We start from the raw sequence: 26,267 nt of genomic DNA, 5'->3' as shown, positions 1-26,267 counted from the left end.
TTTTGATTTTTTTTTTTTTTTTGAGAAAAAGAGAAAAAGTTGTATGAACAAATGGGGCGTTAGCTTTTACATAAAACTCAAATGGGGTTTTTTCAAGTTTGGGAAGATTACGAATTCTCCCAAATATGAATATCCATATTATCCTTTGGTTAACTTATTTTCTATCCGTATTAAATATGGTCGAATCAAATATTTTATTCTTTTTTGTATTATCCGTTTTCAACTCGCTCGTATCTAATCAACCCGCACGTTTGCCCCCTAATCAATATAGTGGTATGAATATTTTACCGGGATTTTTCTAAAAGGATTAGAAAATAATTAAGGCACCTGTGGAGCACCAGTCACAATAAAATATAGTCCTTTTACAGGATGATTAGCCAAAGCCATCTCTTCCACTGGCCCTATTAGATTTGTCAGTGCCATGCTTGTATTCTTCAACGTTCCATGAATAAATCGAGCTGTTGCCTGAAATTTCAAATTACTTTCAAATGTTTTTCTCAACAACAAATCAAATCCAGAACGTAATAGTGGTATAAGTATCTGATATTAAAATATAGAGGATGTATTTACAACTGAGTCACATTAATTACCAAATTGATTAGCGTAAATTACCCTATATTTTTGGGGAATCTACACAGTACTAACGGTCAATCTACACAGTACATCACCACTTAAATAATTACCGGAAAAATATATACTATTTAATATATTGTAATATATACTCCCCTGTCATTTTACTTCTCGAGTATTCTAAAAATAAATTTTTACTTTTACTTGTCACTTTTAGCATATCAAGAGAAGACAATTTCGTTTTCATGTTATACGCACAATATTAATTAATCATTTCAAATCGTTTTCTCAAATCCATTAAAAATATGCATAAATTAATATGGGTATCATGGTAAATTGCACTTCATTTATTAGTTTTTGAGGAATGTGCAAAGTCCAAAGTGGACAAGTAAAAGTGAACGGAGGGAGTAATATACATATATTATACACATTAATAGTGTATATTTGACTAAAAAAAAGGAGACAACCTAGTAAACAAAGCATCCCGCATTCACGCAGGGTTCGGGGAGTGTTGCACCCCAAGAGTACGGTTGTGATTTAGACAGCGACCTGTGACCTGGTCACACCGAGACAACTTTATCATTGCTCCAAGGCTTCTCTTCGTATACTTAACTAGAAAATATAATTATTTTTGATAGACGAGCAAATTATTAAAAGGCGAAGATTTTTGGTTTGAGTAAGATCAGAGTACATACCTCAGGACCTCTAAGCTTTCTCAAGAAATGAAGCAATTTACTAGTAAGCCAAACAGAAGCAGAATTTCTTTTCCTGTCGATCATTCGATGAGCTTTTTGAACAAAGGCAAGAGGATTAATAGAGGACCGATCATCACGTTTAGCCAAATTAGTTAGCGTAGGTAAAGAGACAGGAAGGAAAGTGAAGTGATTTCCCCAAGGCATATCAGAATTAGGCTTGATCATGTCATTCACTGACTTGTAACCTCCAAGAGCTCTAGTGTTGAATAAAACGAGGGCAGTACATTTTCCATTGCATGATTCCTTGTTTACTTCTTGCATGTATAATCTCGTACCGTATTCCACTATCCCTGTTATCACATCGTTTATTGTCTGTCACAAATCACAACCAAGAAGATAAAAATTAGTCAATCATAATAGCAGGATTTTCATAAGCGAAGATCATTATAATGACAGGCAGTGTCATTTTCTGTGTATCATATTTTCATTTTTTTAATAAATATCTAATGAAAATTTTTGACAAAGCGGCGTCACGTGACAATGCATGAAACAAGGTGAATACACCCCTGGTAGTTCGATTGGGTAATCTGAAAAAAAAAAAAAAAAACAGTACTAAGGTGTATAGTGAAAGAGGGGATCTTTTTCATCCACATTCCGAAAATGCTCATCGTTCACTAAACTAGTTAAGTAGCTGATATTTTAATGAGACATAATCGAATTAGGTAAAAATAGTAGTATTATATCTAGACGGAACCACAAATCCAGCGCTGTAATATATTTGACAAATATTACTAATAGTACCTGTTTTTGGGTTAAACAATTAATGTTAGGGGAGAAAGTACAAACACATGAATGCTGTCCTTTTTGAAGTACATTTTATAGGGGAGACAACTAGCTTGTGGACATTTTTGGAAAATAAGTACAACTGAAACACTCAAGAAGAATGTCCTTTTTGCTAAATGTAAAACACTCTAAAAGGACCAAGTACTACTGTAGAATAAGGTGTGCTACGGATTAAACCGAAAAGCCAAACCGGACCAGAGTTATATATATTTAATGTGTATATATACTTCTTCTATTTTAATTTAGATGACACACTTTTCTTATTAGTTCATTTCAAAAAGAATGACATAGTTCTACAATTGGAAATAATTCAACTTTAAACTCTTGTTTTTACCCATTTTACAATTAATGAGAAACTTTTATAACCACACATATGTCATGGCCCCACAAAGCTTTTACCCCTTAAGTTTTTTAAGACCACAAGCTTCAAAAGTCTTTTTTTCTTCTTAAATTTGTGCCGAGTCAAACTTGTATTGGTCGAAATTTGGCGACTTGGCAACACTGGATAAGCTAGACTGCGGACGGGGTCGACCATGGTGTGATAATTGTAGGTTGCTCTCAAGAAGACTGATGCCAAAGACGAGTAGCTGAGATGAAGGGATAACGGTAGCATAGGTTCAGATATGGATATAAGGAATATTCCTTTGAATATTCCTATTTTGTGCTTTTTAGGATTTTTGTGAAATATCCCTTATAAATAGGAAGAGATAGAGAACAAAAGGAGATCTTCATTTTTTTTATGAGAAGAAAAACACTCTGTAAAAGGTTGACCTGAGAGAATATACTAAAGTTGTCTTGTTTATTGAATACATTATTCAAGCATACATTTTTTGATTCTACATTCTCAAGATCCAAAGATCCCTGAACCCTTTTATTCTCTTCTTTTCACACTTCTGTCAGGGGAAAGAACCATCCGAATCTTGCAATAATTGGGTAGTAAATTCCCTTTTGTTATGCATGTCGCATTTATCTATATTTATTGTATGTACATTTATGTTGTTGCATTCATGAGCATTTAATCAGCTCAAACACACTAGCTAACGTCGGTCATTTCGCCTACTTCATTTAATATTTGGTCTAGATTATATTATAGTTAACTAAGATTCACCCTTCTTCTCATCATTGGTTGATTTAACTAAAAGGTTTAACACTTTTTTGTCAAACAATTTGGTGCCGTCTGTGGGGAGTTTTTAGTTAAAATTTTAGTTTCTTCTAAATAATAAAAAGGGACAGTCATCTTTTCCTCATTTGCATAAACTAACAATGGGAGGAAAAGAGATGCAAGACAGAAAGCAATAGCAGGTGTCACTACGAACATTTTGAACGCTATCAACGAGGATGGCAGAGAAGACAATGAGAATGTGACATCAAGCGTTACGCCTACGTGGAGTGACTCGCCCCCTCCTCACGAAAGTGTCACTGCTTCACGCGAAAGGGGAGCTTCCACGTCCACAGCTGAGGAAGCATCACCAGCAGTAAAGAAATTATTGGAGGAGTGGCTGACAAGTACCCTCAATGACATACTCGACAAACCCGTTCAAAGAGCGAACCGGAATACCGCGTCGGCAGATGTCATAACGACCACCGATGAGCAACCAGCTCCCCCAACAAGTAACACTCACACCATTATTGATGCAGGCAATGATGCACTGACAACGATTCTAAAGAAAATAGAAGAAATGGAAAACGAAAATAAAGCACTCCGGACCAGATGAGAGAGAATCAAGAAAGGGTCGATAAAATACTGGGCGCCCCGAAACTGCTACCAAAATGAGATGTTGGCCGTTCGTCGAACAACCATATAGCGAGGAAGCGGCCCCGCATGCCATACCCAAGACCTTCAAAATGCCACCATATTTGAAGATATACGATGGCACCACAGACCTCGAAGACCACATCACTCACTATGTCACTGCAGTAAAGGGTGGCGATCTATCAAAGGAGCAAGTACCGACAATGTTACTAAAAAAGTTTGGCAAAACCCTAACCGGAGGAGCCCTAACTTGGTACTCACAACTACTAGCACGGTATATAACAACATTTGAAGAAATGGCTGATAAGTTCGTCACTGCCTACGCCGGGGCTAAGAAAGCGGAGGCCAGGGTGAACAAGCCGCCGTTAGGCAATCGCCAGACGAGGGACTCAGGGACTTCCTCGTTCGGTTTAACAGGGTGAGGATGAGCTCACCAAACGTATCAGAAGGTATGGCGGTGGCATCCTTCCAAAACGGGTTGAACAGAAGTGGGTCAAGGGCAACCAGGAAGCTGTTAAGCAGGCTTATGAAATACCCTCCCACCACTTGGGAAGAAATTCACAACACCTACTGTGCCGAGGTGAGAGCAGACGATGACGACCTTAATGGTCCAACCCAATATCTAACGTCAATCAAAATAGAGCCAAGGAAAGACCATCGTAATGACAGTCGAAGAGATCAGTCTGGAGCGTACCTCAATCGAGATAGGCATCAGCCCTATGTCAGAACCGCCATTCTACCGTCCCCTCGACACATGGAAGGGTCGTCCAGGCCGCACATAGGGACTCAGCGAAATGAAAGAGGTATGCCCCCACTCTTATCTGCTCACAATTTTTGTGTTTCTCCTTTAGAAATAGTGTACGCACTAGAGAAGCTCCGTACGAAGGTGAAGTGGCCGCAATAAATGAAGTCTCACCCCATTACCTGAAAATCGAACGTCCTTTGTGAATTTCACCAGGAGCGGTGTCACAAAACCGAGGACAGCATAGCCCTGCGGCAAGAAGTAGTTAACATGCTGAACCAAGGGCAACTGAAGGAGTTAATGAGTGACCGAGGATGAGCCAACTTTGGTCGTGGATGAGAACAACACCAAGGCCCTCCAAAGCCGCCCTCTCCTGCCGGCACCATTCAAATGATCATCTGTGGAGGAGATGAAGCAGCAGTCAACCACATAAAATTTACCAACACACACAAGTTGAAGCGGTCAATCACCCACAACCGGTATGATGACCTCGAAGAAAGTATCATCTTCGATAAGTCAGATACCAACGGTTTGATTTTTCCACACTCCGATGCTCTTGTCATCACATTACGTATTTCAGATACCGATGTAAAAGAATAATGGTAGACGACAGAAGCGGCGCGCGTATTATCTATCCTCGAGTGCTCGTACAAATGCGACTCGAGGACAAGATAGTACCACACTGCACAACACTAACGGGTTTTAACTATGGAGTCGAACGAACCTTAGGAGAAATAACACTGCCCGTCATGGATGGAGGCATCGCCTTAGAAACAAAATTATATGTCATGAACCAGGACAGAGCTTACAACGCAATCATAGGACGATCGTGGATACACGCCATGAGGGCTATCCCGTCCAGTCTGTATCAAGTAATCAAATTCCCTACCCCGTGGGGAATATTCAGCGTTCGAGGCGAACAACGCACAGCCCAAGAATGCTACCGTATCGGCCAAGATTGCACAATCACTCAACAGCTGAAAGGAACAAACTCAAAAGCATAGCAATTATCAAAGTCGCGGTCCGAACCCGACGATCGGAAAGACGTTATTAGGGACCCCGACATCGCGAAAGCCGCGGGATCAACAATAGAAGATCTCGATCCCGTTCAACAAGATAGCAACAACAACAACAAAAGGCCTATATATGCCATAAGCTCTCCGAGCCAGGTAAATTTCATGAGTTTTTAACCAATAACGCCGATCTGTTTGCTTTTTCCCACGCAGATATGCCTGGTATTCTGAAAGACGTCGCCAAACACAAATTGAACGTCAATCCATTCTACCCCCAAATACGACAAGCGAGAAGAAAATTCAACGTCGCAATCAACGAAATTGTCAGCGAGGAAGTGGATAAACTACTCGCTAACGGCTCAATCAGAGAATCAAAATATCCTCAATTGGTCGCCAATGTAGTATGGTAAAAAAGAAAAATGGGAAATGGCGGATGTGCGTGGATTTCACGGATTGAACAAGGCCTGCTCGAAAGACTCCTTCCCTCTGCCTCATATCGATCAGCTCATTGACGCAACGGCATGGCACGAGTTGTTGAGCTTCTTGGACGCCTACTCAGGTTACAACCAAATCCTCATAGAGGAAGAGGACCAGGAGAAGACTACTTTCATCACCCATCAAGGAACATACTGTTATCGAGTCATGCCATTTGGATTGAAGAACGCAGGGGCGACTTATCAAAGATTGGTAACCAAAGTGTCAAGAACCATCTCAGTAAAACTGTGGAGGTTTACATAGACGACATGTTGGTCAAATCAAAAAGAAAGGAAGATCATATCGACCACTTGAAAGAAGCCTTCGAAATACTGAGGCAGTACGGTATGAAATTGAACCCCGAAAAATATGTCTTCGGCGTAACATTAGGCAAGTTCCTCAATATCTTGGTATCACAAAGAGGCATCAAGGTCAATCCCGACCAATTTAAGGCCATTGAGGGAATATCCGAAGTGTTAACCAGCAAGAAACAGGTACAAAAGTTGACAGGTCGCATAACTGCCCTGTCAAGGTTCATCTCGCGATCCTCCGACAGATGCCACAAATTCTTTAACGTGCTCAAAAAAGACAATGGACTCCAATGGAATGCAGAATGCATCGAGGCCTTGAGAGAATTAATGGCGTACTTGTCATCTCCCCCGCTACTTGCTTAAGCAAAACCCGGTGAGTGCATCCTTATATACTTGGCCGTATCAGAAGTCGCAGTGAGCGCAGTATTGGTCCGCGAAGATAAAGGTACACAATCTCTGATCTATTACATTAGCAAAACTCTCGTCAACGCCGAAACGAGTACCCTCACCTCGAGAAATTGGCCTTGGCATTGGTCGTAGCTTCACAAAAGCTTAGACCCTATTTTCAATGCCACCCCATATCGGTGGTAACGACCTTTCCTTTGAGAGGTATCATGCATAAACCCGAATTGTTGGGGAGATTGGCCAAATGGGCCATAGAATTGAGCGAGCATGATATAACGTATCATCTGCGGACAGCGATAAGATCGCATGTACTCGCCGACTTCGCCGCCGATTTCAGCGCCAAAATAACAACCGAGGTCAAAAAGGAAATTTCACGGACCTCGTCTGATCTGCCCGACCTATGGGTCCTATACACTGATGGCGCATCTAACGCGTCAGGATCTGGACTGGGACTCGTACTCGAGGTCCCAACAGGCGTAGTCATCCGCCAGTCCATAGGGAGTCCTGATATGACTAACAATGAGGCCGAGTATGAGGCCGTAATTACAGGATTGAAACTAGCTCTCAAATACGGAGCACGGCGAGTCATCCTTAGATGCGACTCGCAACTCGTTGTCAACCAAGTCACATGGACTTTCCAAATCAAAGAATAGAGGCTACAAAGGTACCAGGCAAAAATTCATAAATTGCTACCGGGATTTGATGAATGTCGACTCGACCAGATACCTCGAACACAAAACATTAAAGCAGACGACCTCGCCAAATTAGCAGCGGCCACCAAGAACATCACAAAGCAAAACATGGTCACCCTCCTACATTCATCGATAGACCAACTCGAGGTACACTCTGTAAGTTTGACTTGGGACTGGTGCAACCGTATTATAGCATATTTGCAGGAAGGAACCAGCAAACAAAAAAGAAGCCAAAAAGCTTCGAATGCAGGCGGCCAGATACAGCCTCAGAAGTCACGAGTTATACAAAAGAACGTTTGGAGGCCCCTTAGCGAAGTGCCTAGGGCCGAATCAAACAAGGTGCGTACTCGAGGAAGTACACGAAGGCTACTGCGGCGCCCATACCGGCAATCGGGCCCTCGTCAGATGCCTCATCCGAGCAGGATATTATTGGCCCACAATGAAAAAGGAAGCCGCCGATTATGTCAAGAAATGCGAACGGTTCCAGAGATATGCCCCTATGATACACCAAGCGGGCGAGCACCTCCATTCTATTACATCGCCATATTCATCAAATAGGGAAAGGACATCGTCGGACCCCTCCCAGCAGGGCGAGGTAATGTACATTTTCTTTTAATTTTAACTGACTATTTCTCCAAATGGGTAGAAGCAGGTGCGTTCGCCCAAATACGCGAACAGGAAGTTATCACATTCATATGGAGAAACATCATATGCCGCTTCGGCGCCCCTAATGAAATCAGTTGTGACAATAGACCCCATTTCACCGGGAAGAAGATCGCCGAGTTCTTCGAAAAATGGCACATCAAGCAAATACTCTCCACGCCATATCACCCCGCCGGCAACGGACAACCCGATTCCTCTAACAAAATAATACTGAATATCTTGAAGAAAAAACTTGAAGATGCCAAGGGACTACGGCCGGAATTACTCCCAGAGGTACTATGGGCATACCGCACCATGCCGAAAACAAGCATAGGAGAAACGCCATACTCACTAGTCTACGGGACTGACGCCATGATACCGGTTGAGGTCGGTGAACCTAGTCTGAGATACTCCAACAAAAGTGGGCCGAGCAACGACGAAAACAAAAAACACGACCTCGACGAAGCGGAGGAGCGAAGAGACATAGGTTACGTAAGAATGGTCGCCCAAAAGCAACAAGCAGAACGGTACTATGACAAAAAAGCCAAAGTACGACCACTCAAAGTAGGACACTATATACTCAAGGCTAAAACACAAGCGAGCAAAGATTCGAAAGAAGACAAACTAGGAACCAATTGGGACGGGCCATATAAGATCACGACGGCAGCAAACAAAGGATCTTTTCAACTAGAAACTATGGAAGGAAAACTACTACAAAACAATTGGAACATCGCCCACCTCAAATACTTCAACTTTTGAAAACAGACGCCCCCGTGTCGTACTCTTTTTCCCTCATCCAAGTTTTGTCCCAATTGGGTTTTCCGGGAGAGGTTTTTAATGAGGCGACAAAGGGGATGTCTCGAAGTTCAAGTATAATTCATCGCCCCTCCTGCCGACTACTTCTCCAGGCCGTACGATGAAGGGACTGGATACATGGAAACTTCTCCAATATATGTATGGAATGAAGAACGCTTGTAACATTCTCCAATGAATAAAATAAAGCAGCATATTTTACTCTCCACCACGATATTCTCCAATGAATGAAATAAAGCAACATTTTTACTCTCCACCAAGTCTCTTCTCACTCCACATTCGACCTCGCTCGAATTACTTTACATTCGACCTCGCTCGAATTACTTTACATTTAACCACGCTCGAATCGCCACACAATCAACCTCGCTCGAGTTAGTTTACATTCGACCTCGCTCGAATCACTTTACATTCGACCTCGCTCGAATCACTTTACATTCGACCTCGCTCGAATCGCCACGTATTCTACGTCGCTCGAGTTATTTTACATTCGACCTCACTCGAATCGCCACACATTTGACCTCGTTCGAATTATCTTACATTCGACCTGGCTCGAATCGCCACACATTCGACCTCGCACAAATCGCCACACATTCGACCTCGCTCAAATTATTATGCTTTCGACCGCGCTCGAATCGCCACACATTCGACCTTGCTCGAATTATTTTACATTCAACCTCGCTCGAATTACTTTAAGATCTACGATCGACTACGCCAAAACACTACACGCAAGCGGCCAAAAAATTTAGGGACCTCACCGCATAGCAAAGAAAAAGACAACGACAATCTAGAAGTACATAGAAAAAAGGTAATCATTCCATTACAACTGTCATATTACAATGCTTTTACAAAGGGCCCAAAGACGCCCTCACAAAAATAACAGGACAAAACAAAAATAAGTACAACGGCCTTACGTCGCGTCATCCCCATCGGCGTACTCATCATTATACCAAGAATCGGAGGCGAGCCTGTCCGCATCATCATCAACATCATCCCCGCCAGGAGTACCGGGGGCATAACCACAAGTTTTACGGGCCACACATGCTATAACACGGACACCCTCGAGTTCTGACTCGGAAACTCTCCTGTCGGCCTTCAGGGACTTGTACACATCAAGCTGAGACTCGGCGTGAGCCCACATCTCATACAACTCCCGCGGCACGACGGGGTTGAGAGAAGTATGAGACGTAGATGGCTGCGACGGCCATCGCACTTCCTCAGCCTTCAAAGCAACAACCTGCTCATTTAGTCCGGACAACTCCGCCTCCAGATCATGGATCCGCTCTTCTAACCTCGCCACCTTGAGCGCCGATGTCTCCACCTCATTATCCCGCTCAGAAGTACAAACGCAGAGGGAATCATCTAAGGTCGTTGCTTCAGACATGGCGGCCATTCTACCTTTTTCGACACGAGTCAATTCCTCGACCTTAATGCTCAACTCGCCCCTCAGATCGACAACCTTCGTTTCCCTCCGCCCAAGCTCAGTAGTTAAGGAAGCCACCCGCGCTTGAATATCGGCGTTCTCAGCCATCATCCCCTTGCTCACCTCGAGCTCATCCTCCTTGGCCTTAAGAGCCGCCTCAAGCTCGCTACATCGACCTATGGCTTTCATTAGCTCATCATCCCGCTCCTTCAGCTCCTCACCAACTCCTCCTCCTTTTGTTTGAGCCCATCACGAAACAGCTGAAACTCGCTATCTTGGTTAAAGACGTCGGCCAGCATTCGGTGCTGGTACGGTACTCTTTGTACTTAGATATCACCTTCTTAAAAATGGCCGTCCTCCGCTCCTCCCGCCGGTCACGCTCGATCTACATGATGAGAGTTTGACATGAAAAAGAAAGAAGTCCGCATAAGCGGAGTCCGCATAAGCGGATTACGCAAGTGAAACAAACCCTAACATTAAAAAACACTTACTCGCAAAGCCATGCTAGAAATACTCAGCGATTGCTCTGCATCACTCATCGTCTGTAGCGCTGTGTTCTCAGAAGCCGCGCACAAAGGGGCAAAGGACGACACCACCCGTTCAGAGTTAGCCAAAAGTTCATAACCCATGGGAATGATTACGTGCCGGTTAGGACCCTCCGTCCTCACTTCCACACGAGTTTTCCTCTCCAAGAAGGCCCACACCTCTTTAAGATCGATGTCCGAGCCTGAACCGTCGTCCCCCACAAGTACCGCTCCATCTCCTCCGGTTGCCGACAACGCGCCACCTTTTGCGGTCCGTACAGGCTCCCCGCCTTCATGTACTCCCTTAGCCATAGAGGACCTCCCCACCATAATAGCAACCGCCATAAATACGGCCCCTGCGTTTGGCACAAGTGCGGGCGCCGCTCCCGGAGCAATGGTTTTCCTCGGTTCAATACCGGTGACGACGGCCTTCCCAAGATCCATTCTTTGCCTCTTTCTCGATGGCGACTCCTCTCCATTAGATGACTCGTCTAAAAGGTGGCAGACAGGCCGGGAAGAGATCTCATCCCGTACAGCAACGCTCTGAGCGGGGTAATCCCTCGTTGACGGAGCTTCAGTACGACCCTCACAGACGGACTCAGCCAAAGTAAATTGCATCCCTGCCGATGCAATAGCCTGGTGAAAGGCAGGCACTGGAGCTTTCTTCTTGGAAACCCGTCAACCTAGCACCAAAAAGAGGTCGTATCAACGAGTAATGGCGAATAAAGAAAGCTGAAGAAAAAGTAACACTTACTAGACGGGACCTTCGGCCCAAAGCGTTTGTAGAAGACCGCCCAATCACGAATCCCCACCATGTGGGGTAGCACGCGAGCCACCTAATCTTCAATGTCGAGGACAAGGGAAGGTGTACGCCTTTCAGCTAAAAAATAGAGACCGCAAATGAGCCAAAAACGAAAGGAAAAAAAAACAACAACGAGCTTATTACAAACACTTACGATTATGGTTCCACTGCTCAGGACCCAATCGGGTCCGCCGCCAAGTACTCGGTCTTGATAAAAAAGTACTCGTGCCAGAACTTCCGATTCGTCCTGTCGTCCATTCAGACTATCAGCCCTCTGGTGCCGCGATGACGAAGGTATATCATGGTACCCTTATAAAAACTTGGCCAGAATAAGTGCAGCAAGTGACGAACATCAACCTCAAAATCAGCCGATTCCGCATAATTCATCAGCATCAGAAAAGCTTTATACAGATAAGGAGAGAGTTATGTCGGGCAGACGTTGTAAACCTGACAAAATTCCTCCTCTAGTGGAAGAAGAGGAAGAGTATAACCGATCAAGAACGGGTAGACACAGAAAGCACAATACCCAGGTCAATGGACCTCCACGATATCGCCACCAGCCAGAACTATTTCGACGTGAGGGGGGATGCGATATGTGGATCGAAGCTCAGCTATATGAGACGGATCAGTCTCGGAGATCACTTGAGCGAAAGCGGGAGCAGGCTCCTTGGGAAAATCATTTCTGATAACTATCTCCTCCGCGGTAGGAAAACTCTCATCCTCTTCAGCCATAAATGCCTCACCACCGAAAGGAGGAGCCACCGATAACGGAGTGGCATCAGAAACTTCATCATAAATTCGAAGAGTTTGTGACATGTTTTCGAATGGAGTTCATGCAAGGAACAGGATGGGAAAGCTTCTGAAAAATGAAACCCCTATCTATTTATAAGGGCTGGGTGGCGCGAGAATCGAAGCAAAGGATTGTCAACGGCACTAAAACCAAAGCGACAGGCACGCAGACGCTGTCTCGAGAAGATGCGTAATGATGATGCGCGTGGCTATGGCGTCACCCTATGATAGCCACACCAATCACGACTTCACTAGTTGTGCCATTCCATCCACCTCGGTCGACCCGACTTATTAAACACAACCAAATTCCTCCGAAACGGAGGCAAATCAGGTCCGCTCATAGAAGGCGTACAGGACCACGACCTCAATAAGCGGAGGGACTAACTGTATTGGTCAAAATTTGGCGACTTGGCAACAGTGATAAGCCAGACCGCAGACGGGGTCGACCACGGTGTGAGAATTGAAGGTTGCTCTCAAGAAGACTGATGCCAAAGACCGGCAGCTGAGATGAAGAGATAACGGTAGCATAGGTTCGGATATGGATGTAAGGAATATTCCTTTGAATATTCCTATTTTGTACTTTTTTAGGGTTTTTGAGAAATATCCCTTATAAATAGGAAGAGATAGAGAACAAAAGGAGATCTTCATTTTATTTTATTTTATGAGAAGAAAAACACTCTGTAAAAGGTTTACATGAGAGAATATACTAAAGTTGTCTTGTTCATTGAATACATTATTCAAGCATACATTTTTTGATTCTACATTCACAAGATCCAAAGATCCCTGACCCTCTTTAGTCTCTTCTTTCCACGATGTTGTCAGGGAAAAGAACCATCCGGATCTTGTAATAATTGGATAGTAAATTCCCTTTTGTTATGCTTGTCGCATTTATCTATAGTTATTGCATATTTATGCTTGCTTACTTACTGGCCTATTTGTACTATGGTATACATATAATGCTTCATTCTTCATCTTTAAACACGGATAAAGATTTACTTAAAGAATTAATTTACATGCAACAATATATATTTTGATGTTTTTTATTCTATTAATGTATTATAATTTGTTGTAGCAGGTAATCGAAAAGTAACATATAATTAGGATGTAATGTTTATACTACTTACCACGTTCAAACTGGCCTTGATTTGTTTAAGGCAATCAAGCGAAAATGTTTTGGTAGTAACAACAATCGGACGAAACTCTACTCCTTCATCACCAGATCGTATTGCCGTCCGATCATCTTCAACCAAAGTACTCTTCAAAATACTCTCTCCAAAATCATACACTGTATTCACAACCCCCTTGAAAAATCTAGGCACAACTTTTAAAACACTAAAAGCTTTATCTTTCGAACTCAAAGTTGTTCTTTGACGTGAAGGAAATGTTAAAGGAAGTGAAGGATTATCAACTCTTTGTAAACAAGAAAGAAGAGCTCCCATTAAAGAATAACCATCTCCAAGAGAATGATGAAGTTTGAAAATTACACTTCCAGCTGCATCTTTTGTTGGGTATTTGAATATGTGAATTTCCCAAAGTGGTCTATTTTGTGGGAATTGTTCCGTGGCTAAGTTTGATATATAGTTGGAGAAACACTCATTATAGAAATCGAGTGTTTGTTCACTAGGAAATATAGGTGTTCTAATATGGTCTTCGTAGTTCACTTCCACTCGCTTCCATTTCCTTGTTCCTTTCTTTCCTGTTACCTATTTAGAGAAGATAGGAACTTTCATTAACACATTTAAATTCAAAAGAATATGCTTGTAATTTTTTGGTTTTGCACTTAGAGTTTAGCTTCTATATAGTGAGAGTGTAAATAACTTTTATACAATGAGGTTACTTAACGGTAATTACAGGTAACCTGAAAAAAATGAGGTTATTAATTAGTAACTTGGAAAAAATTAGGCATGTTACCTGCTTCTATAAAAAAAAAAAAAATACATTTTTGGCGTAATTCAACCTCCTCATGAGGTGATGATTGCACAAGACCGTATAAGAAGACTAATTACCCTAACACACAACCAATGTGGAACTTATAGCATTACCATGCATGCTTAGGACCGAACATCTAGAACGTGGACAATATAACATAGGGGTCAAATATCGGGTAACCAAGAATTAGGACGAGTCTGGCTCTGCTAGCTAGCATGCGATAAGGATTGTCCTGGACCATATAACTAAGGTGATCATTATCCATGCCACAATTAATCCGAGACTTGTAACCGTGAGTAATTATTTGTACTATCAGTATATATAAGTTAAATCTTAAATGAGAAAAGAGAGAAGTAAAAGGAAAGAGATAGTACCATGATTGAGGAAAATCGTGGATTTATAGGTACAAAGACATCCTTGAGTAAATTTAAGGGCAGTGACTCTTCATATTCAATTGGAATTTTTGATTCCAAGACAGCAATAACACAGAGTGATAAGTTGGAGCTGTTTAAATATTGTGAGCTTGGACTTGCTGGCTCAAATACTTCTTCTTCCAATGCTATGTCCATTTTCTTGGTTAATTCCTCACTATCTTATAAGTCAATAAGAGTACTACTCTGTAACACTTAGTTTAGCATTTGGTATGTAAAATCATGTATATATAGATGCATATGGTGACCCTGAAAATGAATATATACTATTGTGTGAAATAATGATACTCAAGTGGAAAAGGTCTTTCTTGGTCGGCTTTAAATTTAATTGTGATGGGGATATTTATTTGCTTTGATTGGATAATTATATTCTTACGTATAACTTAAGTGCTTTTCGTGGTTTTTGTTCAGAAAAATATGAGAGAAAACAACATATAAACTCTGGAGTGTAACATCTATCTTACGCGTAGGAAGGAGGCATCCTTTTCTCAACTGTTTTTTTGAGAAATTTATGTTCAAACACAACTGTTAGCAATGAATTTGTGCGAATTCGCTGCTTTTACACTAAATCTCCCCTGAGTATCCACACTTCAATTTTAATTTGTCCATTTTGGTATGAATGCTCAATCAGTTAGTAAGTTCAACTACTTTTTGGTCCCTATAGTCACAGAGTCCTTATAGTCCCGAATTTAAAATTTATGAATTTAGAATTGTAGTCCGTTTACTAGGTTTTAAATCAGTGTCGAAATTGGGAATTTTCGGACGGTCTTCAAACCTAAAAGAATGTAAAAAAATTTCCCAACAAAGGGTGTTCAATATATATACCTCGAAAACCCTAATATTGTATCTATATATAATGTGTGATTTTTCGACGAAATGTAGCTTTGTCCCTGCTCTAAATTAAAAATTTATACATATTTAATAAATTTCTTAAGACAAATACAAAATTTGGCGCAAATTTGCTGGTTTCGGCTGAACTCATATCCTGCATCCCTGCCTACAAATGGAGCATAGCGTCTACAGTTTCAATTGAAATCAATATTTTATTTTCACAGCATAGATACAACATATGTATATTTAACAAATATTAAAATCTAAATCCATAAATAATATTTTAAAAGTACAATGAGGAGTTTAATGTTATGAAAATTGAACCAATTAAATTTAAATCATAGTCTCCTAGATCCGTCTCTTTATTCTTATATTAAGAAAGGAGAAAAGAGAAAAGGGTGCAAACCTAGTGGATGTTTGGATATAAGAATTGTAGAATTCCGGAAAAAAGTAACAAAAAAAAATTCAAATGAAAGTGGTATTTGAAAATTAGAGTTGTGTTTGGATATGAATATAATTTTGGGTTGTTTTTGAATTTTTGTGACTGATCTGGGTGAAAATTTAAAAAAAAAAGCTTTCTAATATTTTTCAAATTTTCAAAAGATTCCAAAATTCATCTTCAAGCGAAAATTGAAACTTTTATAGCCAAACACTAATTTAGAAAAAAATGGACTCTTAAAAGATAGTAGGAATGCTGATTGAAAGTCGTACAACTCAGTAACATGCTCATTGACTTAAACCCAAAAAAGGATACTCCTAACAGCTAGTATAATGGTTTCCAATCCTAAAAATGCTAAAGTAATTGATTAATTGAGACATCTCAACTTCCATAAGTAAATGTAATAGGGACACCTATTCTTGTGGTCTAAGGCTGAAGTACAGCAAAAGTAATTGGACTTTTCATGTTCATTTATTTGGGTTGCAAAACTTCTTGACATATGTGGTACAATTTTACAAGAAAATAATATGAAATCAGAAACTTAAAACCAAGTTTGGTGGGCTATCGTTAAATTATTTCCCAAGTGTCTCCACAATTATGGAATCGTGTTTACTAGTTGCGCCATGAAAATGAAAGCTGGAAATAAATATACGATAAGAAATTAAATATCGTTCCAACTTGGTTTAATCTTTTGGTACAAAAGAAAATAAGAGACAATCATTTTATCTTTTGAAACGTATGATTGTTACATTTTTGTCTTGTGCGTTTGCTATTTTTTTCCTGGATAGGGAAATGTGAAGACAGATGAGCGATTGAGGAGTTCATTACTCAAATGGTCACTCAACTATCCCAAATTATATCATAAAGTCATTTTTCTTTTGTTTGTAACCACAAAGTCACTGAACTATGCCTATTGCACTCAGAAGGCCACTCAGCTAGATTTTCCAAATTTTGTATTGCCAAATACCTATTTTACCCTCTAAATTATAAATATTTATCTTCTTTTTATTTTGTTTTAAAAACTTTTTAATATTATGATTTTCCCTTTTTACTTTACATTATGGACTTACCTATAGAATAAATAAATATTATTTATAAATTAAAAAAATAAAAAGTATTTAAGCATATATAATGCTGGAATAACAAAATAATGAGATATTAAAAAAATTAATTAGAATATTTGTTAGTAATAATAATTTTAGTATTAACAACAAAAATTTAAAAATTTAATACACAATTCAGAATAAAAGAAAACAAAGTTTGTAAAATATATATTCCATGCACGTAATATAAAAATAATTATTTGAATAAAGGTATTTTTATAATATACGTTATATATTCTTGAAAATTATATATATATATATATATATATATATATATATATATATATATATATATATATATATATATATATATTTTACCCTATATACAGATAGTCCCTCTGCTTTCCGGTGACATACTTTGTGTCGTCGAAAAGTTGGTAGAAACATGAATAATTGCGTATAATTTTCAAGAATAAATAATGTATATTGAAAAAATATATTTATTTAAATAATTATTTCTATATTACGTGCATGGAATATATATTTTACAACCTTTATTTTCTTTCATTCTGAATTGTGTAAATAAATTTTGAATTTTTGTTGTTAATACTAAAAAGTTTACAAAAATAAATAAAATAAAGATAAATGTTTATAGTTTAATAGAGGGTAAAATTGGTATTTAACAATTCAAAATTTAAAAAATCTAGTTGAGTGACCTTCTGAGTGCAATAGGCATAGTTCAGTGACTTTGTTGTTACAAACGTAAGAAAAGTGACTTTAGGAGATAATTTGAGATAGTTGAGTGACCATTTGAGTAATTGACTCAGCTATTGAGCCAATTATTTGTAAAACTATACTAATATAATCAACTACCCATTCAATTCATCTGTACTATCATTTTACCCTTAAAAAATGGATCACAATTGAATTTATATGCGGTTTTAAGGATATTTGAATTAATTCAGTACAAGTGACTAATGACATTAGATTAAGCAAATGAAAGATGTAATAAATGGCCAAACCAATTATAAGGGTGATTCCGAGCTCGGTTGATGGCTCGATGAGGAAACTGCCCTCGATTCCGAGCTTGCACTTATGAATAACTTAAGAACAAGAATAAGAACTTTGAACAACCGAGAGAATAGAAATAACTTGCCTTGATATGCAGGTTACAGTGTATCCCACGAATAATAATCTTCCCCCTTATACAGTAGGAGAGTTTTACCCTAAGTACAATTCTAAGAAAGGTAAAAATCTTTTGTTTTGCTAATCACTGATTTTCTGTTAATGCGGGCCGAGATTCACGTTGTGATATCTAGTTACGTACGGCCATCACGGTGATCACACTCAACTATGCCTTATAAAAAGTACTAAGCGGTCGTTGCAAATATAATCCAGTTTACAAGTCCGGAGTCGAATCTCAGAGAGAACTGAGGCTTAGCTACAGTTGTTCAGTATCGCTAAGAAACACAAGTCCAAATAATTTACTAGTGATAAAAAATATAATATTTATTTCTATCTAATTAACTAACAAATCGAAAAAGCAGTAAAACTATCAATTAACTAAGGAGACTAAGAGTTGGAAACAAGATTAGGGAGGTCTAGAGTTATGATTTTCCCAATTGTCGGAATCCTTCCCGCCGTGTCTTCTATAATTTCGCCTAAGTATTCTCTACGGATCATGAATACTTCGGGTGTAGTAATTCTCTTCCGAGCAACTACCACAATTTACTACACGTATTCTTCCGAATTTACGCTAGCTGGTACTAGTGCATCGCTCACTAAGATTGCACCAAGGCTTCATTATTTCTAATCCACCTTTAAACCCTCTGTATTGATCCCTCACATATGTTAGGAGTGATGTTGTTCAACAACTACCTAAATATGTACCCTTTTCCAAGCAACAGACACTAAATAGGCACTGTCAAATGATGGTCATTCAATCAACAACAACAAACACGTAGTTGAACAAGTAGAGAAATCCAACGACTCAATTTTATAAAAACATAACAAGAATTCATCCTCCAAAAGGTTCCATCAAAATCCAAGATAACAAATTAACTATTTATAGTAGTAACCAAAATTACAATACTAGAATTCATAACCAATAATGAAAATAGAGGAAGAAAGAGGGAAAAACGTGAAGTTGAATACTTCTCCTTGCTCCAAGCGTATTCTTGCCTCTCCCAAGTCTTCTCTCCTTCCAAAATAGTGTCTCTTTACCAAAGTTTGCGTTTTAGGGTGTATTTATATCACTTAGGGTTGATGATGGGCGGAGTTTTTCAATCCAACTTTAGATGGGAGAAGTTGGGAATCCACGTCTGCCTTCGCGCGTCGCGCGCCCATGGACGCGGATTCAGCTGTTGAAATTCTTCCATTTCGCGAAGCGATCCGTGCCTTTGCTTTACTTCGCTTTTTATGCCTTCACTTTTCTCCTTTTTCGCATCCGTTTTCGTGCCACGCACGAGACTAGACGGACTCCCAATTCTTTCCATCTCTTCCATTTTGTGTCAGATAGTCATATTTTGATCATTTATCATCCAAACTCGTTCCTACCATAAGAAACACATAATGAGCATATTCGCTTCAAAAGCCACGTAGTTTTCCGCGACTCACACAAGAATTAGTATGCAAATATACACAAATATATGCACTTTTTATCATTTATCACGACCCTTTGTTAGTCGTGTGCATTTGTTTGGTAATGCCCTTCGAAGTCTTGATCCTCGAACCGGACCCCGAGGACATGGCCCAGATACCCACGACGGCAGGTGTTTTCCCCGAGCCCCGATATAAGGGGCTCCTCGCTCTGACTCCGATTGATTACGGTCACATTCCTGCTCCGTTTGGCTTATCGAGAAATCGAGGTGTTTAGTGAGCCCGATTTTACTCGGATACACTTATCATTTTTTTACACTTAAATTGATAAAAGTTGTTCGAATATGTAGAATGTTTAACTGAAAAATTTAAGGGGTGCGTTTTACAATGGAAACCAGTAGCACTAATGTTAACAACGATTAATATTTTTTCCAACTAAGTTAAGATTGTAATTTTTATTGTTAAAGGTGATTCAAAAGCTATGACAATTGTGCTGTCCCAATCCGAAGATCAATTGTTGAATCATTATTGTTATACCAAAATTAATATACAATAAAGAATATAATGGAGTATTATTTTTCTGTGGTGATCATGATAATCGTAACCGTGGCGCCAGCATGGTTGATGTTTTCGTCATATGATTTTTCATCTTAATTTCATTTGGCTATCACTTCATAGTTACAAGTCAACCTTGTAATTATAACTGATGTCGACCGATGCAGTCCTGATCCTCAATGTATTGTTAAAAATGAGACAAAAATTATTTTTCACACCATATATTTTATTAATGTAATTATAATATCAAGTGGATTATATTCCATCATTCTTCTTTCGAACAATGATTGGGGTATTTGAAACTCATGCGACTGAATTTAGAATGGAATTTTAAGCTGCCTACGTACCTCGGTGAAGAAGATCAAGTCATACCATAGTTTAGAACGATTGAGTTCTTTTTTGTTTTTTTCTTTGTGTCCTAACTTTTGCCTAGGCCGTCTCTTTCGAGATTTTCAACCTAGCGAACTTTTTGGTGGGCCGTATACAGTTTAGACTCATGCGGACCGGGAGCGTAGAACATGTAGTTTGCGCTCGTGCGTCAAGGAGCGTAGCAATTTGCAATTAAGCTCATATTTTGAGGATCTTTACAACCTGAAGATTTTGCTCAAATTTGAAGAGCTTCATGACATGCAGTTTAGGCTCGTGCGTCCAAGAGCATTGCAAATTGAAGATTTGAGCAAAATTTGAAGTTCCGCTCGAATTTGAAGAACTTCGTGACTTGAAGATTTAGCTCACAGTTGAAGAGCTTTGCAGCTTGAACAATTTGCTCAAATTTGAAGAGCTTTACACCTTGAAAACTTTGTTCAAATTTTAAGAGCTTTACGTCTTAAAGTTTGGCTCTAACTTGAAAAGCTTTGCGACTTGGAGTCTTTGTTCGACTTTGAAGAGATTTTGACTTGAGTCTTTGCTCGAATTGGAAGAGCTTTGCAACTTGAAAACTTTGCTCGAATTTGAAGAGCTTTACGTCTTAAAGATTTAGTACAAAATTGGGGAGCTTCGTGACATATAATATAGACTAATGCGCCAAGAAGCATTACAACTTGCAGTTTAGGCTCGTGCATTGAGGAGATCGTGACATATAATATAGACTCATGCGCCAAGAAGCATTACAACTTGCAGTTTAGGCTTGTGTGTTGAGGAGCATTATAACTTGCAGTTCAGGCTCGTGCGCTGAGGAGTAACAAGTAGTTTAGGATCGTGCATTTTAGGAGCATTATAACTTGCAGTTTAGGCTCATGTGTTAAGAAGCGTTACGACTTGCAGTTTAGGCTCATGCGTCAAGGAGCATTGTAACATGCATGGACTTTTCAGTTTCATCTTCGGATGAATACCTGCCCCCATTATTAGCAGCGTCTGCTTCTATTTCATCATGAGGCTAAAAGCCAGGAAACCTTTGATCTTCACTTGTAGCCATACTCAATTTCATATCATGTGCACGAGTTGCTAGTTCTTCAAATCCATATCATGTGCACGAGTTGCTAGTTCTTCAAATGTTTTGGGCTTTAAGCCCTGTAAGATATAGCGAAGACTCCAATGCATGCCTTGAATACACATTTCGATGCCAAAAGTTTCACTAAGGCGATCTTTGCAGTTGAGGCTTAAGATCCTCCAGCGGTTGATGAAGTCAATAACTAGCTCATCCTTTCTTTGATGAGTGTTTGTAACTTCGATCATGCTTACCATGCGTCTTGTGCTATAGAAGCGATTGACAAACTTTTGCTCCAAATGCTCCCAACTATCGATAGAACCAAGTCAGAGATCTGTGTACCAATCGAATGTATTACCTTTGTGAGAACGAACAAACTGTTTGACAAGATGATCCTCATAAGTCCCAGCATTGTTATATGGGACGAAATGTGCCACATGTTCTTTGGAATTTCCTTTTCCATCAAATTGTTGAAGTTTTGGAGGTTGATATCCAGTAGGCATCTTCATGTTATCAATCCGTTGTGTGTATGACTTTGCATATGCGAGGGAAGATTTAATCAGAGGATCAATTTTATCTTCAATTGTCCCCATGATGAAGTCCTTCAATTGATCGATATGAATTAGACCTTCTGAAGAAACTTGGATCTCTTTGACCATGATCGTTCGCCTCGCAAAGGATTCTCCCTCTTGTTTATCTTCGAAAAGCTCTACAGGTGCTTGAATTGATTTTGCTTCTGCTAAGCTCTCGATATCACTTGCTAACTTTTCGAGGCGAGTATCTCAATCCTCCATATACTTGGTCAACTTCTCAAGTGCTTTGGTCAAATTTTGCAAGTTGTTCTTCCATGGTCGAATTGTTAGATCTTGCCCTTGAACTTTGAAAAGAAGAGATGAGAGGTAGAGATCGTCCCACTGGGCATCCCAGAACTTATAGACAATAAATTGCGTCAAGAAAATAATCGAGACCGAAAAATATCTCAACAATCGTAGTATTTTATTTTAAATAATATGAGTGTACAATCTCTATGAATCCTCTGATTCTTCTTTCCAATATAAATTCAAGGGCCTTTGAGCTTGATCTTGAATTTGAATTTGATTTATCTGCCGAGAACACTTTGATTGTTGCCACAAAATTTGTCACGAACAAGTAGCCTTGATTTTGAACGCCTTGTATTTGATTTGACTTCATTCTTGATCTTGAATACTTGAAATTTGTGTTGAAGTGCTTGAATGCTTGAACACTTGCAGTTTGCAGAGAATTATGGCCTTTGATCCACGAGCTCCCTTGTGTCTTCTTGTTATAACTTCTGGTAGTTTTTTATGAGTTATGAAGACCCCTATTTATAGTTGTGGGGGGGAGGGGGGAGGGGAAGAGTTGTGATGAGAACAAACACTTTCCGATCAATCAGATTGAAGAGTGGCAAGGCCGCATCTGATTGGGCAGAACATGTCACTGCACATGTGGCGCGGTTTCATTGGCTTTTTAATTTGACTTGGCATGCCTTGTCATTTTGACATGTGGCATGATTCTATTGGCTTTTCCGTTTGACCTGGCGCTCCACGTCATTTAACACGTGTCACCAAACTGGGCCACTGTCACGATCCGGATTTTCCACCCTCGGGAGTCGTGATGGCGCCTACTATTAGGAGCTAGGCAAGACAACTATTTATTATCTCTTTCAGCAAACCTCGACATTAATAAAAACAACGAAATATTTAATAGAAAAGCGGAAGTCTTAAATATAAATAACGGAAAACAATGCGGAAGTTCAATACAACTCTACCCAAGAACTGGAGTCACAAACTCACGAACGTCTAGAGAATGCTAAATACAATGTCTGAATAAAAACATAATTCTGTTTGTTCCGGTACAAAGGAAAATAAACTAAAGTAAAGATAGAAGAGACTCCGGGCCATGCGGACGCCAGCAAGGCTACGTCGGGATCTCTGGACTGAAGTCAGCTCCCCAAAACTCTTACTGCTGTCCAAAAGCTGCTCCGGCACCGTGATCTGTGCAAAAAGATGCACAGAGTGTAGCATCAGCACAACCGACCCCATGTGCTGGTCATTGCCTGGCCTAACCCCGGCGAAGTAGTGACGAGGCTAGACCGGACTACCAAACAAACCTGTGCAGTTCAATATATATGTATGCAATATAAAGGTATACAGAAATTAACCAGTCAAGGGGGAGCATGTTGTAGGGGCTGTAACAGTTCAGGTATAAAATCAATAATTGAGGAATAAAATAGTACAACTACAATAGCAACGATAGCAGGAAATCAACAGTTTCACGGCACTATCCTTCGTGTTTTTACTCTCATTCTCACCCAAACAATCATATAAAGTGCACGGCATCACCCTTCGTGCTTTACCTCAACAAATGATGGCACGGAATGACCTTTCACGCATAAACACTCATATCATGGCACGGAATGTTCCTTCGTGCATTAGTAATCAAATTAGGGCACGGAATGCTCCTTCGTGCATTAATAATCAAAACAGGGCACGGAATGTTCCTTCGTGCATTAGTATTCATATCACAATCGTGCACGGCATCACCCTTCGTGCTTTATCACTCATCCTCACCCAAACAACAATCACAAACAATGGGGCGAGGGGATAGACAAACAGTAATAGAAGTCCCGGCAAGGGAAACACAAGTAAACAATTAAATCCCGGCAAGGGAACAACAATAATAACTTTCACATCCCGGCAAGGGAACAACAATAATAACTTTCACATCCCGGCAAGGGAGGTAATCAATATACGAATACGGCCCGGTAAGGGAATAATCACATTTCTTTCTCTTTTTTTCTTTTCTTACTCAATAATTACTTTATCATTCGAGCCAACGCTCCAAAGAGTTCACAAATCATAATTCTTTCTCATACTCTTCACATTATATAGAGTTCATCAATTACACGAGGAAGAGTCACAACAAAATAGGAATAAACACAATATACGGACTCACGGTCATGCTAGACACCAGTGTATAGATACTCGTCACCATGCCTATACACCGTACTCGATCAATTAGCAAATAGCAAACAAGACTCAACTCCTATTCCCTCAAGCTAGGGTTAAACCAAACACTTACCTCAACTTCCATAGCTAAATCAATCCACAACGAACGCCTTCTCTCTCGAATTCGGCTCCAACTCAATCAAATCTATGAAATAACGACTTTACAACATTAATATAAGCTAAACAAATCAAACCCAATGCCTAAATATAGTTTTCTAAGCTTTCTTCCCAAAATTCCTAAAATCGACCCTGGGCCCGCTTGGTCAAAACTCGAGGTTCGAACCAAATTCATACCCCTCATTCCCCCACGAGCCCTAATATACAACTTGTTTTCAAATTCGACTCCAAAATGAGGTCTAAATCAAAGAAGATTGAAAAGCCCTAACTCTACCCATTTCCCCCCAATTTCAACCCTAGATTATATGATTTGAGCCTAAGAATTTGATAAATGATGAAGGAAAATGAAGGAAACAAGTTAAATAATACTTACCCAAGAAGCTTTGGTGAAGAAGAGCTCTAGAAATCGCCTAGGGTCTGTGGAGAAGAAGAGCTCGTGTGAATTTTTGAATAAAACCCGTCACTGTTCTGTTTTTAGGTTTTAAAATCACTGGGCAAAAATGCCCTTCGCGTTCGCAGGAAGGGGGCCGCGTTCGCGAAGGGTAATTGAGTCAAGGCACCTTGTTCGCGATTGGAATGATGCGAACGCGAAGAAGAAAGCTTGCGGGGTTCCAGGACTAGGTCTATGCGAACGCGAGATGGGGTACGCGAACGCGATGAAAAGAGGCTGTTACTACGCGAACGCGAGGACTAGTTCCCGAACGCGATGAAGGAATTACTGGGGGGGGTCCTGAGTTGGCTTACGTGATCGCGTAAGGGGGAACGCGAACGCGATGAAGGGAAGGCTAAGGGTACGCGAACGCGAGCTGAAGGCCGCGATCGCGAAGAAGGAAAACACTGTGTAAAAATTGCAGAAAATCTGCTACTTTTCCCAAGTTCAAAACACTCCGAACCACCTCCGAATCACTCCCGAGCCCTAGGGCTCCTAACCAAACACACACACTAATTCAACAACATCCTACGAACTTAACCGAGCGATCAAATCGCCAAAATAACATCAAAACGAGGAATCAAACCTCAAAATCATCACTTTTTCATCAAACTTCATAAACTTTCATTTTTAGATATTTAGGTCCGAAACACGTCAAATGACGTCCGATTCCAACCAAATTTCACGTGAAGCGCTTAAACCACATATAAGACCTGTACCGGGCGCCGGAACCAAAATACGGGCCCGATACCAACACTTTCTGAACCATTTTCATTTCAAATTTCCATATAAATTTCAGAAAAATTTATTTCTCGGGCTCTAGACCTCGGAATTCGACTCCGGGCATATGCCCGAGTCTCATACTTTTCTACGGACCCTCCGGGACCGTCCAATCACGAGTCCGGGTCCGTTTACCCAAAATGTTGACCAAAGTCAACTTTATTCATATTAATA

At 40.1% G+C, this 26,267-nt stretch overlaps 2 protein-coding genes across 2 annotated transcripts in view; both read right to left on the bottom strand.

Moving 5' to 3' along the window:
* Positions 1-15,074, bottom strand: part of LOC109211277 (O-acyltransferase WSD1-like) — a 15,890-nt gene extending 816 nt beyond the window's left edge. Inside the window, exons 1-4 of the mRNA XM_019374801.1 lie at positions 14,792-15,074; positions 13,613-14,191; positions 1,266-1,637; positions 328-465 (exon numbers count right to left, since the gene is read on the bottom strand). Coding sequence (XP_019230346.1) covers positions 328-465; positions 1,266-1,637; positions 13,613-14,191; positions 14,792-14,986 — 1,284 coding nt within the window. The 5' untranslated portion in view covers positions 14,987-15,074. The remainder of the gene's footprint in view (positions 1-327; positions 466-1,265; positions 1,638-13,612; positions 14,192-14,791) is intronic.
* LOC109211278 lies at positions 10,830-11,723 on the bottom strand. The gene is made up of 2 exons (XM_019374802.1): positions 11,652-11,723; positions 10,830-11,580 (listed from the first exon to the last, which is right to left on the bottom strand). Exon 2 carries the CDS (start codon positions 11,513-11,515, stop codon positions 10,850-10,852), a length of 666 nt encoding a protein of 221 aa, XP_019230347.1. The 5' UTR covers positions 11,516-11,580; positions 11,652-11,723; the 3' UTR covers positions 10,830-10,849.
* Positions 15,075-26,267: the final 11,193 nt, after the last annotated feature.

Source organism: Nicotiana attenuata, unplaced genomic scaffold (genome assembly GCF_001879085.1).
Source record: "Nicotiana attenuata strain UT unplaced genomic scaffold, NIATTr2, whole genome shotgun sequence".
Taxonomy (NCBI): Eukaryota; Viridiplantae; Streptophyta; class Magnoliopsida; order Solanales; family Solanaceae; genus Nicotiana; species Nicotiana attenuata.
This window is presented reverse-complemented; position numbering and strand designations above follow the sequence as displayed.